General features: G+C 38.5%; 1 protein-coding gene across 6 annotated transcripts in view; it reads left to right on the plus strand.

Moving 5' to 3' along the window:
* The window catches only part of egf (epidermal growth factor), a 122,342-nt gene that overhangs the window by 72,973 nt on the left and 32,724 nt on the right, over positions 1 to 16,645 (plus strand). For all 6 annotated transcript variants that reach the window (XM_069926168.1, XM_069926172.1, XM_069926170.1 and 3 more), the window contains 6 exons: positions 510 to 635; positions 3,268 to 3,404; positions 4,994 to 5,142; positions 9,744 to 9,848; positions 13,547 to 13,770; positions 13,870 to 14,040. In XM_069926168.1, the coding sequence (XP_069782269.1) occupies positions 510 to 635; positions 3,268 to 3,404; positions 4,994 to 5,142; positions 9,744 to 9,848; positions 13,547 to 13,770; positions 13,870 to 14,040 (912 nt within the window). The remainder of the gene's footprint in view (positions 1 to 509; positions 636 to 3,267; positions 3,405 to 4,993; positions 5,143 to 9,743; positions 9,849 to 13,546; positions 13,771 to 13,869; positions 14,041 to 16,645) is intronic.

Here is a 16,645-nt window from a genome sequence, read left to right on the forward strand (position 1 = left end):
GTGAATCAAGCATGTTGGTGTGGGAATGGGGAATGGAATTGAAATGGATCAATGGCTACTGGACAGAGCAAGGGTGCACAACAAAATGATCTCCCAGTCTGCGTCCTATTTCCGCAATGTAGAGGAGAACACAATGGGAGCACTGGATGCAGTAGATGATCTCTGCAGATTCACAATTGAAGAGTTACTTCACTTGAAAGGACTGTTTTTGGCCTCAACCAGTGTTGATGGAAGAGTGGGTACAAATGTAGCATTTCCTGCGGTCACAAGGGTAGGCACTGAGTGGGTGATAAGTGGGGAGTGATGGCTGGATGAGAGATTTCTAGAGCGAGAAGTTCCTGTGGAAAACAGAGAGGGGAAGATTATCTGGTGGTGGAATCACCGCTGGCAGAAATTACGGAGGATAATATGTGGCATGTGGAGGCTTGTGGGGTGGTAGTTGAGGACAAGGAGAATCCTGTCCTTGCAATGAATGCTCTGCAGTGAATTTTTCATTAATTTTTTTTCAGGTTGTATGACACCAGATAATGGAGGCTGTAGTCAGATCTGTGTGCCACAGGGTCCAGAGGTTTGGAAATGTGAATGTCTACCCGGTTATAATCTGCAGCCTGATGGACAGCATTGCCGTGCTTCAGGTTGGTAGTACCTGACGTTGACAATGTCAATAAATCATGAATCACAACTTCTTGATTTTGTTTGCCACACATCAGTGTGAAATTGGAAATGGTGGCACTGAGGACTGCAGAGGTACTTTCAATTCAAAGATTTCTCCCAATTATGCTAAAAATAGACCAGCTTCTCAATGCAAGCAGCAACGATACAAATTTGCAATCTTCACCTTGAGTTTTGTGAATGATTAAATATTAAGATGCATACCAGATTGTGATAGTACAGATTCTATCACTAATGTGTATATGTACATATGTACAGATGGAAGTGTAGGATGACTGTGATTGGCTGAGAGTGTAGCTACACCTACTGGCAGGTTTTAAAGGATTGCTCCGAGCCAGACCAGGTCATTCTGGACTGGTTGACCTACTTGTGATATGCTCCAGTCTTTTAGTTAATAAAAGCCTTGGTTTGGATAAAAAAGTCTTTGGTTCTTTCAACGCGCATTACACAGATGTCAAAGGTAATCAAGTTTTGAGCCTGGAGCCATTGGCAGACCCAAAATGTTGGTCACCTATTACTTCCGATGGATGCATCCTGAGTTGCTGGGTTTCTCCAGCAACAGTATCTGCAGAATAATTTGTTTAACTGCAAACTTACCTTCATATTTGCGATTTAATTTGGAACACTCTACTTTTCCTTCTTTAAATATTTTGTCTTTGAATCCCTGTTCTTTCAGAATTTGGAGGAAATGTCCCATTTTTGCCTTCTGTTTGGAGGTTTAGATGTTTTACAGCATGGAGCTAACCTAGAGCAACCTAATTGTGGGATATCCTCTCGAAAACTGTCCAATAGAACAAACTCATTTCAAATCTGTTGTTTAAATGAATCATACATTTACATCGTAAGTGGAATTGCACCATAACCAATAATCGAATTTACAACATTTGTTTGTAATTTAAAAGCTATCACCTGGTTTATTTTCAATAAATAACTGTCTCAACAAGAACAACAGACTAATATGACTATATGAGCAGAGGCAGCTAGAGCCCTGAAGTTCTGATGAGGGGCTTTTGGCATGAGATGTTGTCTCGTCATCTTTTCACAGATTCTGCTCAGAGCTTCCAGAAGTTTCTGTCATTATTGCAAATGCACCCCTCTTTAATCCATGTGAAAAAGGAATTGATTATCAGGCCATGCTGCTTTGCAACAAAACAAAACAAAAACAACTAGCAAACAATATTAATATCCTGCCTCTGGCTTTATCGACAAAGTAATTCTGAGAGTGGTCTCCAGTAAATGGTACAATATTCCATCCCAAACTTAACTATGGCATTGGGGTTCAGAGCTCCTTCCCTTGTCTCACATGGATGTTCTCGCTCTTGACTCCTTTTGCAGGGTTTGTTCCATTTTTGAAAAAGTATCTGTGTCAACCTCTTTCAATATTTCCTTCAGTATTTATATAAGCTTACTGAAGCTTTTCCCTCAGTAACTTATAACTGGTTTTCAAACTCCCAGCAGACAAAGTTTCCATCCTTCATATGCTTTGGTTAGTGCAATGTTATTACAGTGCCAACGACCCAGGTTTGAATCCACCCTTGTCTGTAAGGAGTTTGTGTGCTCTCTCCCGGTCTGTGTGGGCTTCCTCCAGGTGCTCCTATTTCCTCCCACATTCCAAAGACATTCAGTATTAGTAGGTTAATTGATCACAGGGGTGTATTTGGGAAGCATGGGTTAGTGGGCTGGAAGACCACTATTTCTAGATTTTTTAGCTGGAAACCAAAAAATTGCTTATATTTAGTTTCAAAAAAATTTATCTCTGGTACTAGCATATGCAGAGAGCTATTTTCAACATAGGTGACGCATCATTAGTTTAGTTGCCCATAATCAGATCTGGTTTAACAAAACCCTATGCTATCAGCACATTCTGTCATAATATACCACACTTCAAGATCATCCTGGAAAATAACAACAATTCTCCAATCTCTTGATGACCAACTAATCCCTGAAACTTCACTTCTCACAAGAACAAGTTCACAGACTGTTGAAATTACTTCTATGTCAGCTACAGATCTGTCTTGCCTTTCCCTTGTTGAGCAAACCCTATTAATTCACTTGCTTTTCTCCTCTCAACCCCTTTCATCCCTGAGACCACCTCCTGCTCACTTGACTTTAGATCCACTAAACTAACCATTCCAATTCCCTTCCTGGCCCCAGGGAAGTTAAAATTGAAAATGGTGATTTCTCTTTGGATCCAGTGATCAAAGTTTCTAGAATCAGTTTCTCTAAAAATTTCTCCTTGAGCATTTAAAACTGAAAAAAAACCTAAAACTCGATATTGGAGCTCTGCTTCCTTTTTCAGATGTCTTGAACATGTGATTTTACAAATTCTTCATCATCTTTTTTTCACAACTCCATCCTCTCATTGCGTTTACATTCTGCTCCAATGTCAAATGCAGAGCCAAAAATTTGCACATCCTTCATGCCTTTTTGCCTTGTTTTAGAAGGATGTCTTTGTGGTGGGGATACTTCGCTGAATATCTTAGTCTGGTCGCATAATTGCTCCTGCCTTCTGTCAAAGTTTGGGTATGAAAACATTGATATCTGAAACACAGCATTTGAGTTTTTATTGAAAATAATCATTTTTTTATTTAACAGGTCCCAGACCGTTCTTATTATTTGCAAATAGTCATGACATACGGCGCATAAACTTGGATGGAACAGATTATCACATGGTGCTGGAAAGGCAGATGGGAAGAGTCTTAGCATTTGATTATGATCCAGTTCAAAATAAGGTAAATATGACGTCACATTTTCACATGGCTGACCCTCAAAGTCTGAAATGTTCTTTGGAGTTCAATTAATAAATATTTTTTTATTGATACTTTGGACTCGAAAGCTTAGAAATTATTGTTGGTCAAAATGGAAAAACAAATTTTGGAGCACATTGGCAATATTCTGGGGGTTTTTTTTCTGCAGAAGGATTAGCCTACAGTATTTGAAATCAATGGTATCTATAAGACATACTTTTTTTAGAGATACAATTTAAAGTAATGTTTTAATCATTCAAAACTGCAATAAATGTGTTTCTATTAGCATTATTCATTTCTGACTTTCAGAGGAAGGTATTTAATTAATCCAGTTTAATGACTCTGGAAAGTACTAAATAATATTCTGCATGATCATAAGGCAGTCAAATGGTAAGAATTATGCATAAAACCATTATGTAGAACATTACCAGTCTTCTGTTTCACCACTTTCAATGAAGAAGGCCAATCCTGTTGGCTTTTTAATGTCAGCTTCATCTTTATAGCACACAGCTTTTTGCTCAGTTTATGAGGTATTTGCTGGGATTCTGGCATACATATTTTTTTCACTTCACTGCTCTTGGATTGATTGAGGAGGCAAAAGTTCTCAACCCTGACCTAGAAAGTTGCCCGCATGTTGGTTGGTTGAAATAAAATTGGATTTGGATGGGACTGGATGGGTTACCACAAATTATTTTGAAAGGTGCATGTGGAACCAATTCGATTGCTCATGCAATCATGGGTGCAAAGCTGATGATCTTTCACCCAAGGAAATGAATGGTCAGGAAGTAACTAACATATATGTTTATGATTTCCAAAGTTGCATTTTCTGTGATCAGTTTTCCCTCCTGAGAGAACAATCATTGGTATGTCATGGATTTCCCTGTCAATTGGGTAATATTACAACAGATTTAAAATTTAAAATTTAAATTTGGGATAGAGCATGGCAACAGGTCTTTTCAACCCACAAGTCCGTGCTGCCTAATTTACACCCAATTAATCTACAACCCTGGTACGTTTCAAATGGTGGGAGGAAACCAGAGATCCTGGGGAAAAACCACGCAGACACAGGGAGAATGTACAAACTCCTTACAGACAGTGCAGGATTCAAACCCCAGTCCCGATCACTGGCACCGTAAAGGCTTTGTGCTCTCCACTATGCCAACCGAGCTGCCCAGTGTCTAGGCATGATTTGCATCTCAAAAAGTCTGGCAGATTACCTTTGTAGATATAGTCTTATATTTTAGATGGATACAACAAGGGACCCTCCTGTAAGTTAAGTTAAAATTGAAGTGTATTGCAGAGGACAGGGATCTAATTCTGGGATGCTTGTCATTGGAAAGTCTCATGCTATCATTCGGTGTTCCATTCTACAGTTCATTATTACATCTTGAAATAACAGGGCTCCAAAATGAGCTCTAGCATTATGGTGAGGAAAATACAATTAATGTGAGCTCGACAAAATTATTGGGCACATTAACGGAGACATAATGCTCTTCAATATTTCAGCGATCAGTTTGGTGTAATATTTATTAAGGTGTTTTATGAATCTACTGCATGCTATGTTTTATTTGCAGGTTTATTTTGCTCATGCGGGGTTGAAGCAGATTGAAGTAGCTAATCTGGATGGTTCTGAGTGTGAGAACCTCATTAGCAATGATGTGGATTTGCCTCAAGGACTAGCTGTGGACTGGATTAACCGCAAATTATACTGGACAGACGCAGGGTATGTCCGGAGTTAAGGAGCTAATAGTTGGGATTCACTTTAATTTTAACCATCATGTGTTCAGTTGAACATCTGCTAGAGATCCTTCAGGTATCCATTAGCAAATAACTGTTGGCATCAATCAGCAAATGTGATTTGGAATTAACTAGATCATTACATCTAGTTATTTTTTTTCCAAATATTGGGGGAAACTAATATTTTACCATATTTACCATATTCCTGATGAATGCTTCAAATGTATCTCTAATGAACAATGTTGGTCAATTGGAATAGGACAGTTAATATGTTTCTAACTTTCATGCTTGTGTGACACCCTTCTGCTGGTTTCATATCTCGTATTTTGCTGCTGAGAAGAAGCGATTGATACATACAGGTTCTTTAATTAAACAAAAACTATCATATTTTCTTCCATTTCAAACAATTTCCATTGTGGTTCTAGATAAAGTGGAGAAATACAATTACAAGGTACGTCGCTGTATAGGACGATCCAACTTAAACATGTCACTTAAAAATCAGGCTGTCTTAGACACAGAGAGTAAAATTCAAACCTTGACAGTGAAGTCTCAACATTACTGCCTTCTCCTCATTGGCTTCGATGCAATTTTGCACAGGTCCTGTTAGTTATCAATGAAATCTCAGTGCTCCCCTGTGGGGTCCATCCTCCCTGTTCGACTGCTGTTGTCTCTATACAGGCTTTAAACAGCCTGTTTCAGGAGCTGACGGTGGTTTATTTTTAAAATATGCTAATAAAATTAAAACCTTTACAGAGTAATTTGGTATTAAGATATCGTGATTTGCTTATCACTGGTCAGTGATAAGTGCCAGGTTTGGGAATGGGTAGTCTTTTTATAAGAGCATCCCTCAAAACCTACTTTTAAGTGGAAATTCCAGAAATCGTCCTATATGGAATCCTCCCATTCACTGACATATATGGTATTTGAATTTCTGTTTAGTGGATTAACTCCAGAAAACCATGCCTCATGAAAATTTCAATGTCACCCAACAAGCCATCATTAACATTAGTTCCTCTGAACTGTTTGATGTTTGCATGTCATTGTAGTGGACCTATCCTGGACTATTTCAACAGGAACACCTCCCGGCCAGGGTTGCCCCTGCCTGCCATGTTCGATTAAACTTTACAGGTTTGCAAATATTTAGTCATTTCTGTGACAAGCTTCAGGAGGGAAAAAAAAGGACAGGAAGTGCCAAAAATTTGTTGGAAGTGCTAATAAAACATGGTTCCATTGGAAACTTCCCATGATGGGCTACAGTTGTCACTGGAGTTATTACTTCTATTATGGAAATTCCCACAGGAGGATTAGACTGAATGTGCATTCCATGTTCCAAATTTATTATATTATGTTATGAAAGAAATCAAAGGATAAATTGGTCTGCATATGCAGAGCATCCTTTGAAGATTCTGATTCACCTTCCAATTAAGTAATTTTGAATTTCATACAGCGACTATGGTAGCATATTGACATGGCTAATGGAGCATCTGCCTCACTGCCCTGGCAACCTGGTTTCAAGCCTCAAACTCTGGTGTCAAATGTGCAAATTTGGCTCATTCTCCTGTGACCATGCAGGTTCACATCCAAAACACCATGTGGGTTGGTAGGTTACTTGGCACTGTAGCTGAGTGGGAGAACCTGGGACAAGTTGATGGGATAGTGGGAAGAATAAAGTGGGTTGAGTGTAAATGGGTGCCAGATGGTCAATGGGGATTCAAGGGCTTTAGGCCTGCTTCTATGCTAAATCATTCTATAACCTGTTCTAATATAATTGTTTAAGAGCCCAGGTTAGGAGATATAATAGTCCTATTCTTTTTCAAAATTTTGCCAGGGGATCTGCTGTATCCAGCTGAAAATATATTCAGAGCTACAGTTTAACATCTCAGAATAGTTACAGTGCAGAAGGAGACCTTTCTCCCCATCAAACTCATGACTACTCTGTGCAAGAAGGATCTAGTCAAAGCCCCCCCCCCCCCAATCCCCCTCTCCCACAATAGTCCCAAAAATTCTTTCATTTCCATTTTGAATGATACAAATCAGTCTGCCTCTACTTCTATGAATGGCAGTGCTTCTCAACATGTCAGGTAACTGACAACCCCTGTGTGTCTGTCAACATGTTTTATTGCAGAGGCCCCTGGAGAGGAACATGAGTGCAATAGGAAGCACAAATGCTACTAACTAAGCCACAATGTGGGCTAGATTTAAGATGGCCATCAGAAGTCTTGTGAACATCGAAGCATTGAAGAGAAGATGAACCTAAATTTCCAATAATATATGAAGAGACAGAGTACCTACTGATCTCATTGTGTCAGCTAATTAAATGCAAATTGAATGGAACCTATTTACAGTAAAGCCCCTGGTATCCAGAATTCACACAACCAGGAAAAATAAATCAAGGAAAATAAATTTAAAAATTTAGAATAAAATAATATATAAATATGGAAATTTGAAATTGTAAAAGTAAATGTTCTCTAAAGTAACCCACAAATCTTTGGAGCAAATCGTCAGCTAGTGGAGTGCCTTGGTTTTACTTTGCTCTTAGCAGCTATTTGAATAAAGTTTGAACACCCTGGATGAAGAGCTGGTTGATGCTGCTCACTGTCGGGATGACTCTCTTAAAGTGACTCCTTATCACTGCTTAGTAAGAGTTCCCCTGGACAGATGCTTTACCTGTAAACTTGGGAGGGAGGGGGTTAATTATCTACAGTGTTATTGTTCATCTTTTAGGTGGGCTCTGTGGAGGGGGAGGAACTTGCTGATGCAGCAACGGTTAAATGTTTCCAAAGAATGTGACTGAAAATGAAGTACAGTGCTTTAAGATTTATATATTCATGCAAGTGAAGTTTGTTCAATGTATTTACAGATGAATATTTTTGTCTTTGGTCTTTTAAATTGCTTATTCTTAATGCAGGTGTATTAGTTAGGCATTGAAAGAGTAAGTCTCAAGCAATGGGAAAATACACTTATCTGGCATCTACCAATTCGCATAGGTGCTGGATACCAGGGGTTTTACTGTACTTGAAAATTAGATCCTATTTGTTTACAGTGACAGAAAGTAATCTTTAGAGACAATTTAAAAAGAATCTTCAGGAAGACCACCCTGCAGAACTGATGACCGAACTACTGGTCCATCCAATAAAACACAGTGATTTCTCCATTACATCATATTGATGTAAAGAACTCAATGTTCCTTAAGGAACTCCTCATACTAGATATCCGAGACTCTCATTTGTACAAAACAATATTTACTTATTTTTATAGATACCTGTATAATTCTTGTCCTGCTGCATATGTATTATTTGTCTGTATGTGTGTTACGTCTGCATGTTTTTGCACCGAGGACCAGAGAACATGGTTTCATTGGGTTGTACTTGTACAAATAGATGACAATAAACTTGACTTGAATTTACTTGATCCAAACATAATTAATTTGCAATCAATCAATACCTAGCAACATCGGAGAGGTGGCCAAATTTAAATTTAACTTTAAAAAAATTAACAGACTATTTTGGAACACGAGTCGGTGCCGTCCAGTTTACGCCCAATTAACCTACACCCCTGTTCATTTCGAATGGTGGGAGGAAATTGGAGCCCCGGGGGAAAACCCATGCAGACACGGGGAGAATGTACAAACTCCTTACAGACAACGTGGGATTCGACCCCCTAGTCCATATTGCTGGAGCTGTAAACGTGTTGCATTAACTGCCACGCCAACCATGCTTCCCTAATTGCTAATCTTCTTTAATTCAGATGGAAATAGTGGGAGCATGATATACGCCAAAATAATTTTATATTAGAATCAAGATTACAGTAGACTGGGACATTCATTACTATGACAGGTATTGTTTATCACTAACAAATACATTTATAGAGAGCTACTTAAAATTATTTGTTACGTTTCAACACAACATGACAGGGACTGTAAAAATTCATGCAACTTCTAGCCTCAAGCAACCAGCAACATAATAACAGAAAAGAAATAGGTAAAAAATATGAAAGTTTAAAATTGGTCCCCCCCCCCCCCCCCCAAGCAGGTTGCTCCACCATTCACACAACATGCAATCTCAAACAACCAGAAAATTCACTTATCCGGCATCTAACAATTTCCATATGTACCAGATATCAGGGGGTTTATTGAATATATTATTGAATATATATATATAATAACTATGCTTGCTTGGTACTGCTCTGTCATGGATGCCCCAACATAGTTTTAACCTATTTCTTCACAGGTACTATCATCATCCAGTTTGACACACAGACACACCTAAACACACACGCACATTAGTGTCTGTGAAATGTACGTTTAGAGTGACCAATGGACTAACACACTCATGAGGCACAAATAGTTCAAACAAAGCTCTTATTCAAAGGCTCTTACACCTTTTTTCCCCCTCCTAATTTTTTTACATTGTTAGTACAGAGCGAGAAGTTATTTATTCACTTGCCACATGATTTAAAGAATGGACAGCATGAAAAGCAAGCTCACAAACAATTTTAAATAAACTACAGTGTCAAAATAAGGAGGTTCATGACAGAAATCAAATGATGAATCACAGTAGCCTTAGCTGTTATCTATCCTGGTTGCAGGTTTTCACACATTGCAAGGAGCAGTCTCAATGGCAAATACAGAGAAGTGATTGTCTATGAAGGTGTCAACAAACCAAGAGGAATTGCTCTTCATCCATTGGTTAAGTAAGAGTGTGAAATTATATAATCGCAAAACAGCAATCGAATTGCTCAGATGAAAAGTCAGTTTAAAATTAGAACATATTATCTCTGCTTCTAAAGTTGTGGATTGTTAAGTGATCTGACAAAAATGTTTACAATTTCAAATGTTTAATAGACTCCCAATCAAAACACAATATGAAGGTTTATTGTCCAGTTCTGTTTTCAAAAAGCAGTTTATCCTAAGATACTCCCAGGACAATGTATTCCAAGTACCATTGTGATACTCTTAAAGTTGATTTGAAAAGGTTGGCTCATGTCTAAGAGTTTCCATTGGAAATTCCAAAGAGACTTAAAACAATCTGAAAGAGCTTATTATTGTGTCTCAGTCAAGGCATAAAAATATGATTTTTCAATGACAAACTGCTGATAAGAAACATCATTGTGGAGTTGAATTTAAAGGTAGACTTCTTATTTTTCCTGCGATAAAGTGAACTGGATGTGTTGGAGCCACATTAATGGTTTTAGGCTGCAATGTCAGGAAAATCACTGAAAAAAATTAACATAATTGCATGGGGTGCCTTTTTAGACTACAAGTACATGAGTGCAACAGTCCTGGTGGTTGGACATGCAGTAGAGTGGATGACCGCCCATGAATTTTTCTGGTACGATTTACACTACAGGCTTCCACCAAAAAGTTGTAGGGGGACCCGCAGGATAAATCACAGTACAGGAATGGACTCAAAATTCCTGCATGTCCCTTTTTAGACTGCCCGTGTAGCAGCAAAATTCCTTGATTGTGCCGTTACATGCCTGCAGTCTGAAAACCATAATTGAGTGCATCAGAGCAATGGGTGGATGGAAGTTTGGAAACGGAACAAGTCCCAGTTGATGCAGGTTGGGAAGTTGAATAGTGATAGGACATATACACTTGCTAGAGATACAAGTAAATGGTAGGGTATAAGAAAGGCTGATGAACAGATGAACTACTATCTGTAGTTCTCGTATAACCATATAACAATTACAGTACGGAAACAGGCCAAATCGGCCCCTCTAGTCTGCATCGATTTAAGTGAACTCCTCTAGTCCCACCTACTTGCTCCCTGCCCATAACCCTCCAATCCCCTCACATCCATATACTCATCCAACCTTCTTTTAAATGACAAAATTAACCCTGCTGCAGCCACCTTTTTCAGAAGGTCATTCCACTCAGCCACCACTCTCTGAGTGAAGAAGCTTCCTTTTTATGTTACATCTAAAGTTTTGCCCCTAACCCTTAACCATGACCCCTTGTTCCAATCTCACCTATCCTCAAGGGGAAGAGCCTATTCACATCTACTCTATCTAGTCCCCTCATAAGTTTCTATACCTCTATCAAATCCCCCCTCAACCTTCTACGGTCTATGAATAAAGACTCATCTGTAGTTTTCTGAAAATTGCAACACAGATCAATAGGGTGCTGAAGAAGGTATATGACAGGCTTGTTTTCATAGATTGGGGCATAGAAGGTGAAAGTTGAGACATTATGTTTCCTCTTTACAAAATACTAGTTAGACTGCACCTGAACTCCATGCTGTTCTGGTCGTTACACTCCCAGAAGGAAATAACTGAAATAACGGAACAGATGATTCACCAGGATGTTGCCTAGATTGGAGGACTTTAGTTATGACATCAGATTGGTAGGCTAGGTTTGCTCTCATGGAGGGAAGGAGGCTGAGAAGAGATCTGATAGAATTATGTGAAGCTATAAGAAACATAGAAAGAGTAGATAATCAATTTTTTTCCCCATGGAATAAAATATGCCGAAGCTTTGAGGTAAGAGGAAGGAGTTTTAAAGAAGATTTGATGGGAATTGGGTTTTTTTAACCTGGAACTTTCTGCCTGAGGTGATAGTCGAGTCAGGTACAATCACATTGTGACTGTATTTAAGTGGGAAGATCATTGAAAGATAGAATTCTAATATGGACAAATGGGCTAAGTATACAGTAGATGATGAAAATGATAGTGTGGATGTGAGAAACTGAAGGGCCCATTTCTGTGCTGTACAACTCTGACATTGTTGTGTTGATTGGAGTATATTGAGAAGATGCTAATATGGAACAAAGCCAGAAAATTATTCTCCAATAGTTCACACATCTTCCAATTCTCTCCTTAAAAATGCACCCAGTGGGCGTCTGTGAACAGTTCATTTCACAGACTATAAAATAGTTCCTCACAATTATTTAAAAATAGTGTTGTACATGGGTAACTGGATTTTGTTGAAAGAGTGAACAAGGATATTTGATCCAAATATGCCACTAGTGTCATTATTACCGTTAGCCTCATTAAACACCCAAAAAAATGACAGCAAAGAAAAGAATGCAATATAAAATTTAATAAGTGAATCAGGTCATAAACATAAGCGAAGCTAGCTATTCCAGTGCATAGATTAGTGCAACTCACTTGCATTCAAAATGAGCCCCTGTCGAATATTATCTGAAAACAGAAGCAAAATATTTCCAGAGAATTAAAATGAGTGACATTTTGGTAAATGTCTCCAAAATGGTACAAAACGAATCAGTAATAATCTCTTCCTGATTGCGTTCAACCTATTGCCACGTGATTGAGGCATCTCTGGGCATTCAAGAATGTGGCCATGGCCATTCATTGCCAATGCACATAGACTGGCAGTCGTGACTTCCTACAAAGCTGGGCAGAGATGGCAAGTGCTCTGAGGAATTTATGTAATGGAGGGAGATGCAAAGTAATTCTTGTCACAGAATCAATCTGACCTGGGGAACAGAAAGTTTGCTAGTCAAATGCTATATGGAGGCCCACTGGTTAATCTTAACTTTCCATGCAAGTTTCTTCTGCTTTTTTAGGAACAGGGTATCCATCGTGTTAATAATAGTAGTTGTAAGCTCATTAACATACACTATAAATGCTTTACAGTCCAAATCTTAAAGAAAACCTGCTTTAATACAGTAATTGAACATGATTTGCAGGCCTGAAACATTGGTTATGTATCTTTAACTGCATGTCCTGCCAAGTTCCTCCAGCATTTTATTTTTTTACATATTTGCTGCACGCACACTTCTATCTTTGTCATCTGATAGAGATGTTTAAGCCTGTATTTCACCATATTCCTCCATTCCTCAGAAGGTTAGCTGTCTGTAGCTTTTTAACTGCCATAGATTTCTTTACTCATAATTAAAGAAATGACAAATATAATTTTATGTGCTTGCTTAAATGATGCCACCATTACCTTTTAAAAACTTATGCATGTTGATAAATCCATGACAGCTTAAGACCAAAGATGTTTTTTAAATTTTTTTTTCATACTATGAACCATATTGACCAAAATACACAGACATTTCCCTCTTGAATATACACAGTATAATTTTCTCCCCCTTTTCCCCCCTCCCTTCCCTCCCTCCTTCCCACCCCACTCCCCACCCACTAAACATTCAACATATACGATAGATTAAACAATGTCATCACACAATGAAAATAAACAAGAAAAATGTGTCTTCTACTTTTACACACTGGGTCAGTTCATTTCATCTTCTTCTCATTCTGTCAAAATAGAGCTGGAGGAGAAGACCAAGGATGTTTGATGTAAAATATTTCTGAGCTGTCTAATTCAGTTATTAATTAGAATGCAGACATCTCGATTAATAATGGAATTATGTAATAATTGAAGTAAACTTTCAATAGTTTGTTGTGTATTATTTCATTTAATAAAGGAGACTCTTCTGGACAGCATGTGGAACTAGACCCAGAATAGAAAGTTCTTCCCTGGAAGGTGACAACCGTTTGGTTATTATCAGCAGTAATCTTGTTTGGCCCAGTGGAATAACTATAGACTACCAATCGGATAAACTGTACTGGTGTGATACCAAGCGCTCCGTTATTGAGATGTCAGATCTACATGGATTCAACCGCAGGATACTTGCACAGAATGAAGTAGGTGAGGCTTTTTTAACAATAAAGTTGTACGTTATTTTCTTATCGGTGACAGGAAGCGAACAATTCTTGTAAATGTTTGCACATTTCCCCCCTTCTTCAGCGGGACATCCGTTTGATGTAGCAGTATTTGAAGATCACGTTTGGTTTACAGACTGGAGTAAACCTTCTTTAATGAGAGTGGATAAGAGGACTGGTCACAACAGAGTGAGACTCCGAGGCAATATGCGAAGACCTTCATCAATTGCTGTAGTTCATCCAATGGCCAAACCAGGTAAATTCATCAGGCTAGTTGGACAGAGGGACGAGCAGTTTAAAGTTAATCAAACTGATATTTTCAGTTCCAATAACAAGAATTTTTTAATGTGACAATTATTGATTTTCCCAATTTAAACAAATCTGTCAAACAACCGGAATCAAATCTGAAACAAACAAGATCTGATTTTACATTCAACTCTGATTTCGCTCAACATAATATTAAATGGAGACTTCAATCAGTATCAGAATTTAAGTTAAAATTATGGAAGAAGGTTGTTTGGCATTTCACATAGATGTGGATGCTGGTGACCAGTGGCTATATTTCCAAAGTACTTGACTGGCTGTGAAGCATATGGAGCATCCAAAGATTTAGAAACTGTTTGCTCTGCATGTGCTACGTCCCTAGTTCCATATCACATCTGTCTAATCCTGTCCTTTCCTTCATCCTTTACATATAAAGTGCCTGCCATAATGTTTGGGACAAAGACATTTTTTTCCTTTTATTTGACCCTGTAATTAAAACTGTAATCAAACAATTCACATGTGATTAAAGTGCACATTCCAATGTTATTTTTATATATTTTGGTTTAACTATGTACATATTACAGCAATTTTTAAACATAATTCTTCCATTTAATGGCACCATTGTGTTTGTAATAACTCAGGTATGTTTAATTGCTTCATTGGTAGAGATATAAGAGAGCTAGGCTTGCTTCTACATTTTTCAGTCTGTACTTGCCATTTTTCAACATAAGGACCAGAGTTGTGCCAATGAAAAACAAAGAAGCCATTATGAAGCTGATAAACCAAGAATAAAATAGTTCAAAATATCACCCAAACCTTAGGATTACCAAAATCAACTGTTTGGAACATCATTAAGAAGAAAGAGAGTATTGGTGAGCTCAGTAATTGCAAAAGGACTGGTAGGTCAAGGAAGATCTCCACTACGGATGACGGAATTCTCATTGTAGTGAAGAAAAATCCCCAAACCCCTCTCTGACAGATCAGGAACACTCTTCAGGAGGCAGGTGTGGATGTGTCAACAACTACAATCAACGGAAGATTTCATGAACACAAATACAGAGGCTACACTGGAAGATGCAAACCACTAGTTGGCCACAGAGACAGGATGGTCAGATTACAGTTTGCCAAGAAATAATTAAAAGAGCCTGCAGAATTCGGGAAAAAAAAAAGTCTTGTGGACAGATGAGACAAAGATTATTCAATATCGGAGTTATGGCAAGAGCAAAGTATGGAGGCATAAAGGAACTGCCCAAGACCCAAAGCATACTGCTTTATCTGTGAAACATGCTGGTGGGGGTGTTAGGTCCTGGGCATGAACGGCTGCAACAGGTACTGGCGCATTGATATTCATTGATGATACAACTGCTGGTGGCAGTAGCGAAATGAATTCTGAGGTGTATACAAACATCTTATTTGCTCAAGTTGAGCAAATGCATCCAAACTCATTGGACAGAGCTTCAGCCTACAGCAAAACCATGATCCTCAACATATTGTTAAAGCAACAAAAGAGTTTTTCAAAGCTAAAAATTGGAAAATTCTTGAATGGCCAAGTCAGTCACCAAATCTAAATCCAATTGAGCATGCCTTCCATGTGCTGAAGAGAAAATCTAAGGGGACAAGCCCCTGGATCAAGCAGGAGCTGAAGATGGCTGCAGTACAGGCCTAGCAGAACATCGCTAGAGAAGATACTCAGCACCTGGTGATGCTATGTATAGCAGACTTCAAGCAATCATTTCATGTAAGGGATATGCAACAAAGTACTGAACATGACTATTTAAATATACATTAAATATCTCAGATATTATGGTGCCCTAAAATGTGGGGTTGATGTATAAAAAGTGCTGTAATTTCTACCAAAATATACACAAGTACCTTTTAATAAAATCTGGAATGTGTACTTTAATTGCAAGTTAATTGTTTGATTACAAATTTAAAACTGTAGAGCACAAGGGCAAATAAAGGAAAAAGTGTCTATCCCAAGCACTGTGGAGGACACTGTATATTGTTGTCTTGTTTACACCCAGAAATGAGTATTTAAATTGGACCTCTGTGGTTCCTGATACAACTAAGCTCAATTAAATTCTGTTGTCAACACTCCAACCCTTAATGACATGCCCCCAACACACATTTTATGGCTGGCATAAAGTAGAGAGCACCAAGTTCTATGGAAGAGATGTGGAAATCCTTGCATGTGAGAAGTGCTGGGATGCCTTTGAGGGACAGAGTACCCACCAGGCTACTAAAAACAGAGCTTGACAAGAGGTGGCTTAAATGCTTGTGCTGCAACCACTGTATGTACGTGCTGCATGAGCTGACCTGCCCCTGAACCTGTGACTCTTCCCTCCTGGAAATCCTTATAAAGGCTGTTACACCCAAACTCCTCCCTCAGTACTGGCCTTGGAACCAGACCAGCAACGCATGAGATGTGTTGATGTCTTAAGGTGATTAAAGCCTCTTAATCACAACTCTCTGTCCAATGTGGTTGATCGATAGCGCTACAATTTAATCACCTTAAATTTTTGGGCCATGGACAAGGCAATGCAGGTGGATAAACTGGATACCGACCCTAAATATAAGGAGGCCTCCATCAACTTCGA

Source organism: Narcine bancroftii, chromosome 3, assembly GCF_036971445.1.
Source record: "Narcine bancroftii isolate sNarBan1 chromosome 3, sNarBan1.hap1, whole genome shotgun sequence".
NCBI lineage: Eukaryota > Metazoa > Chordata > Chondrichthyes > Torpediniformes > Narcinidae > Narcine > Narcine bancroftii.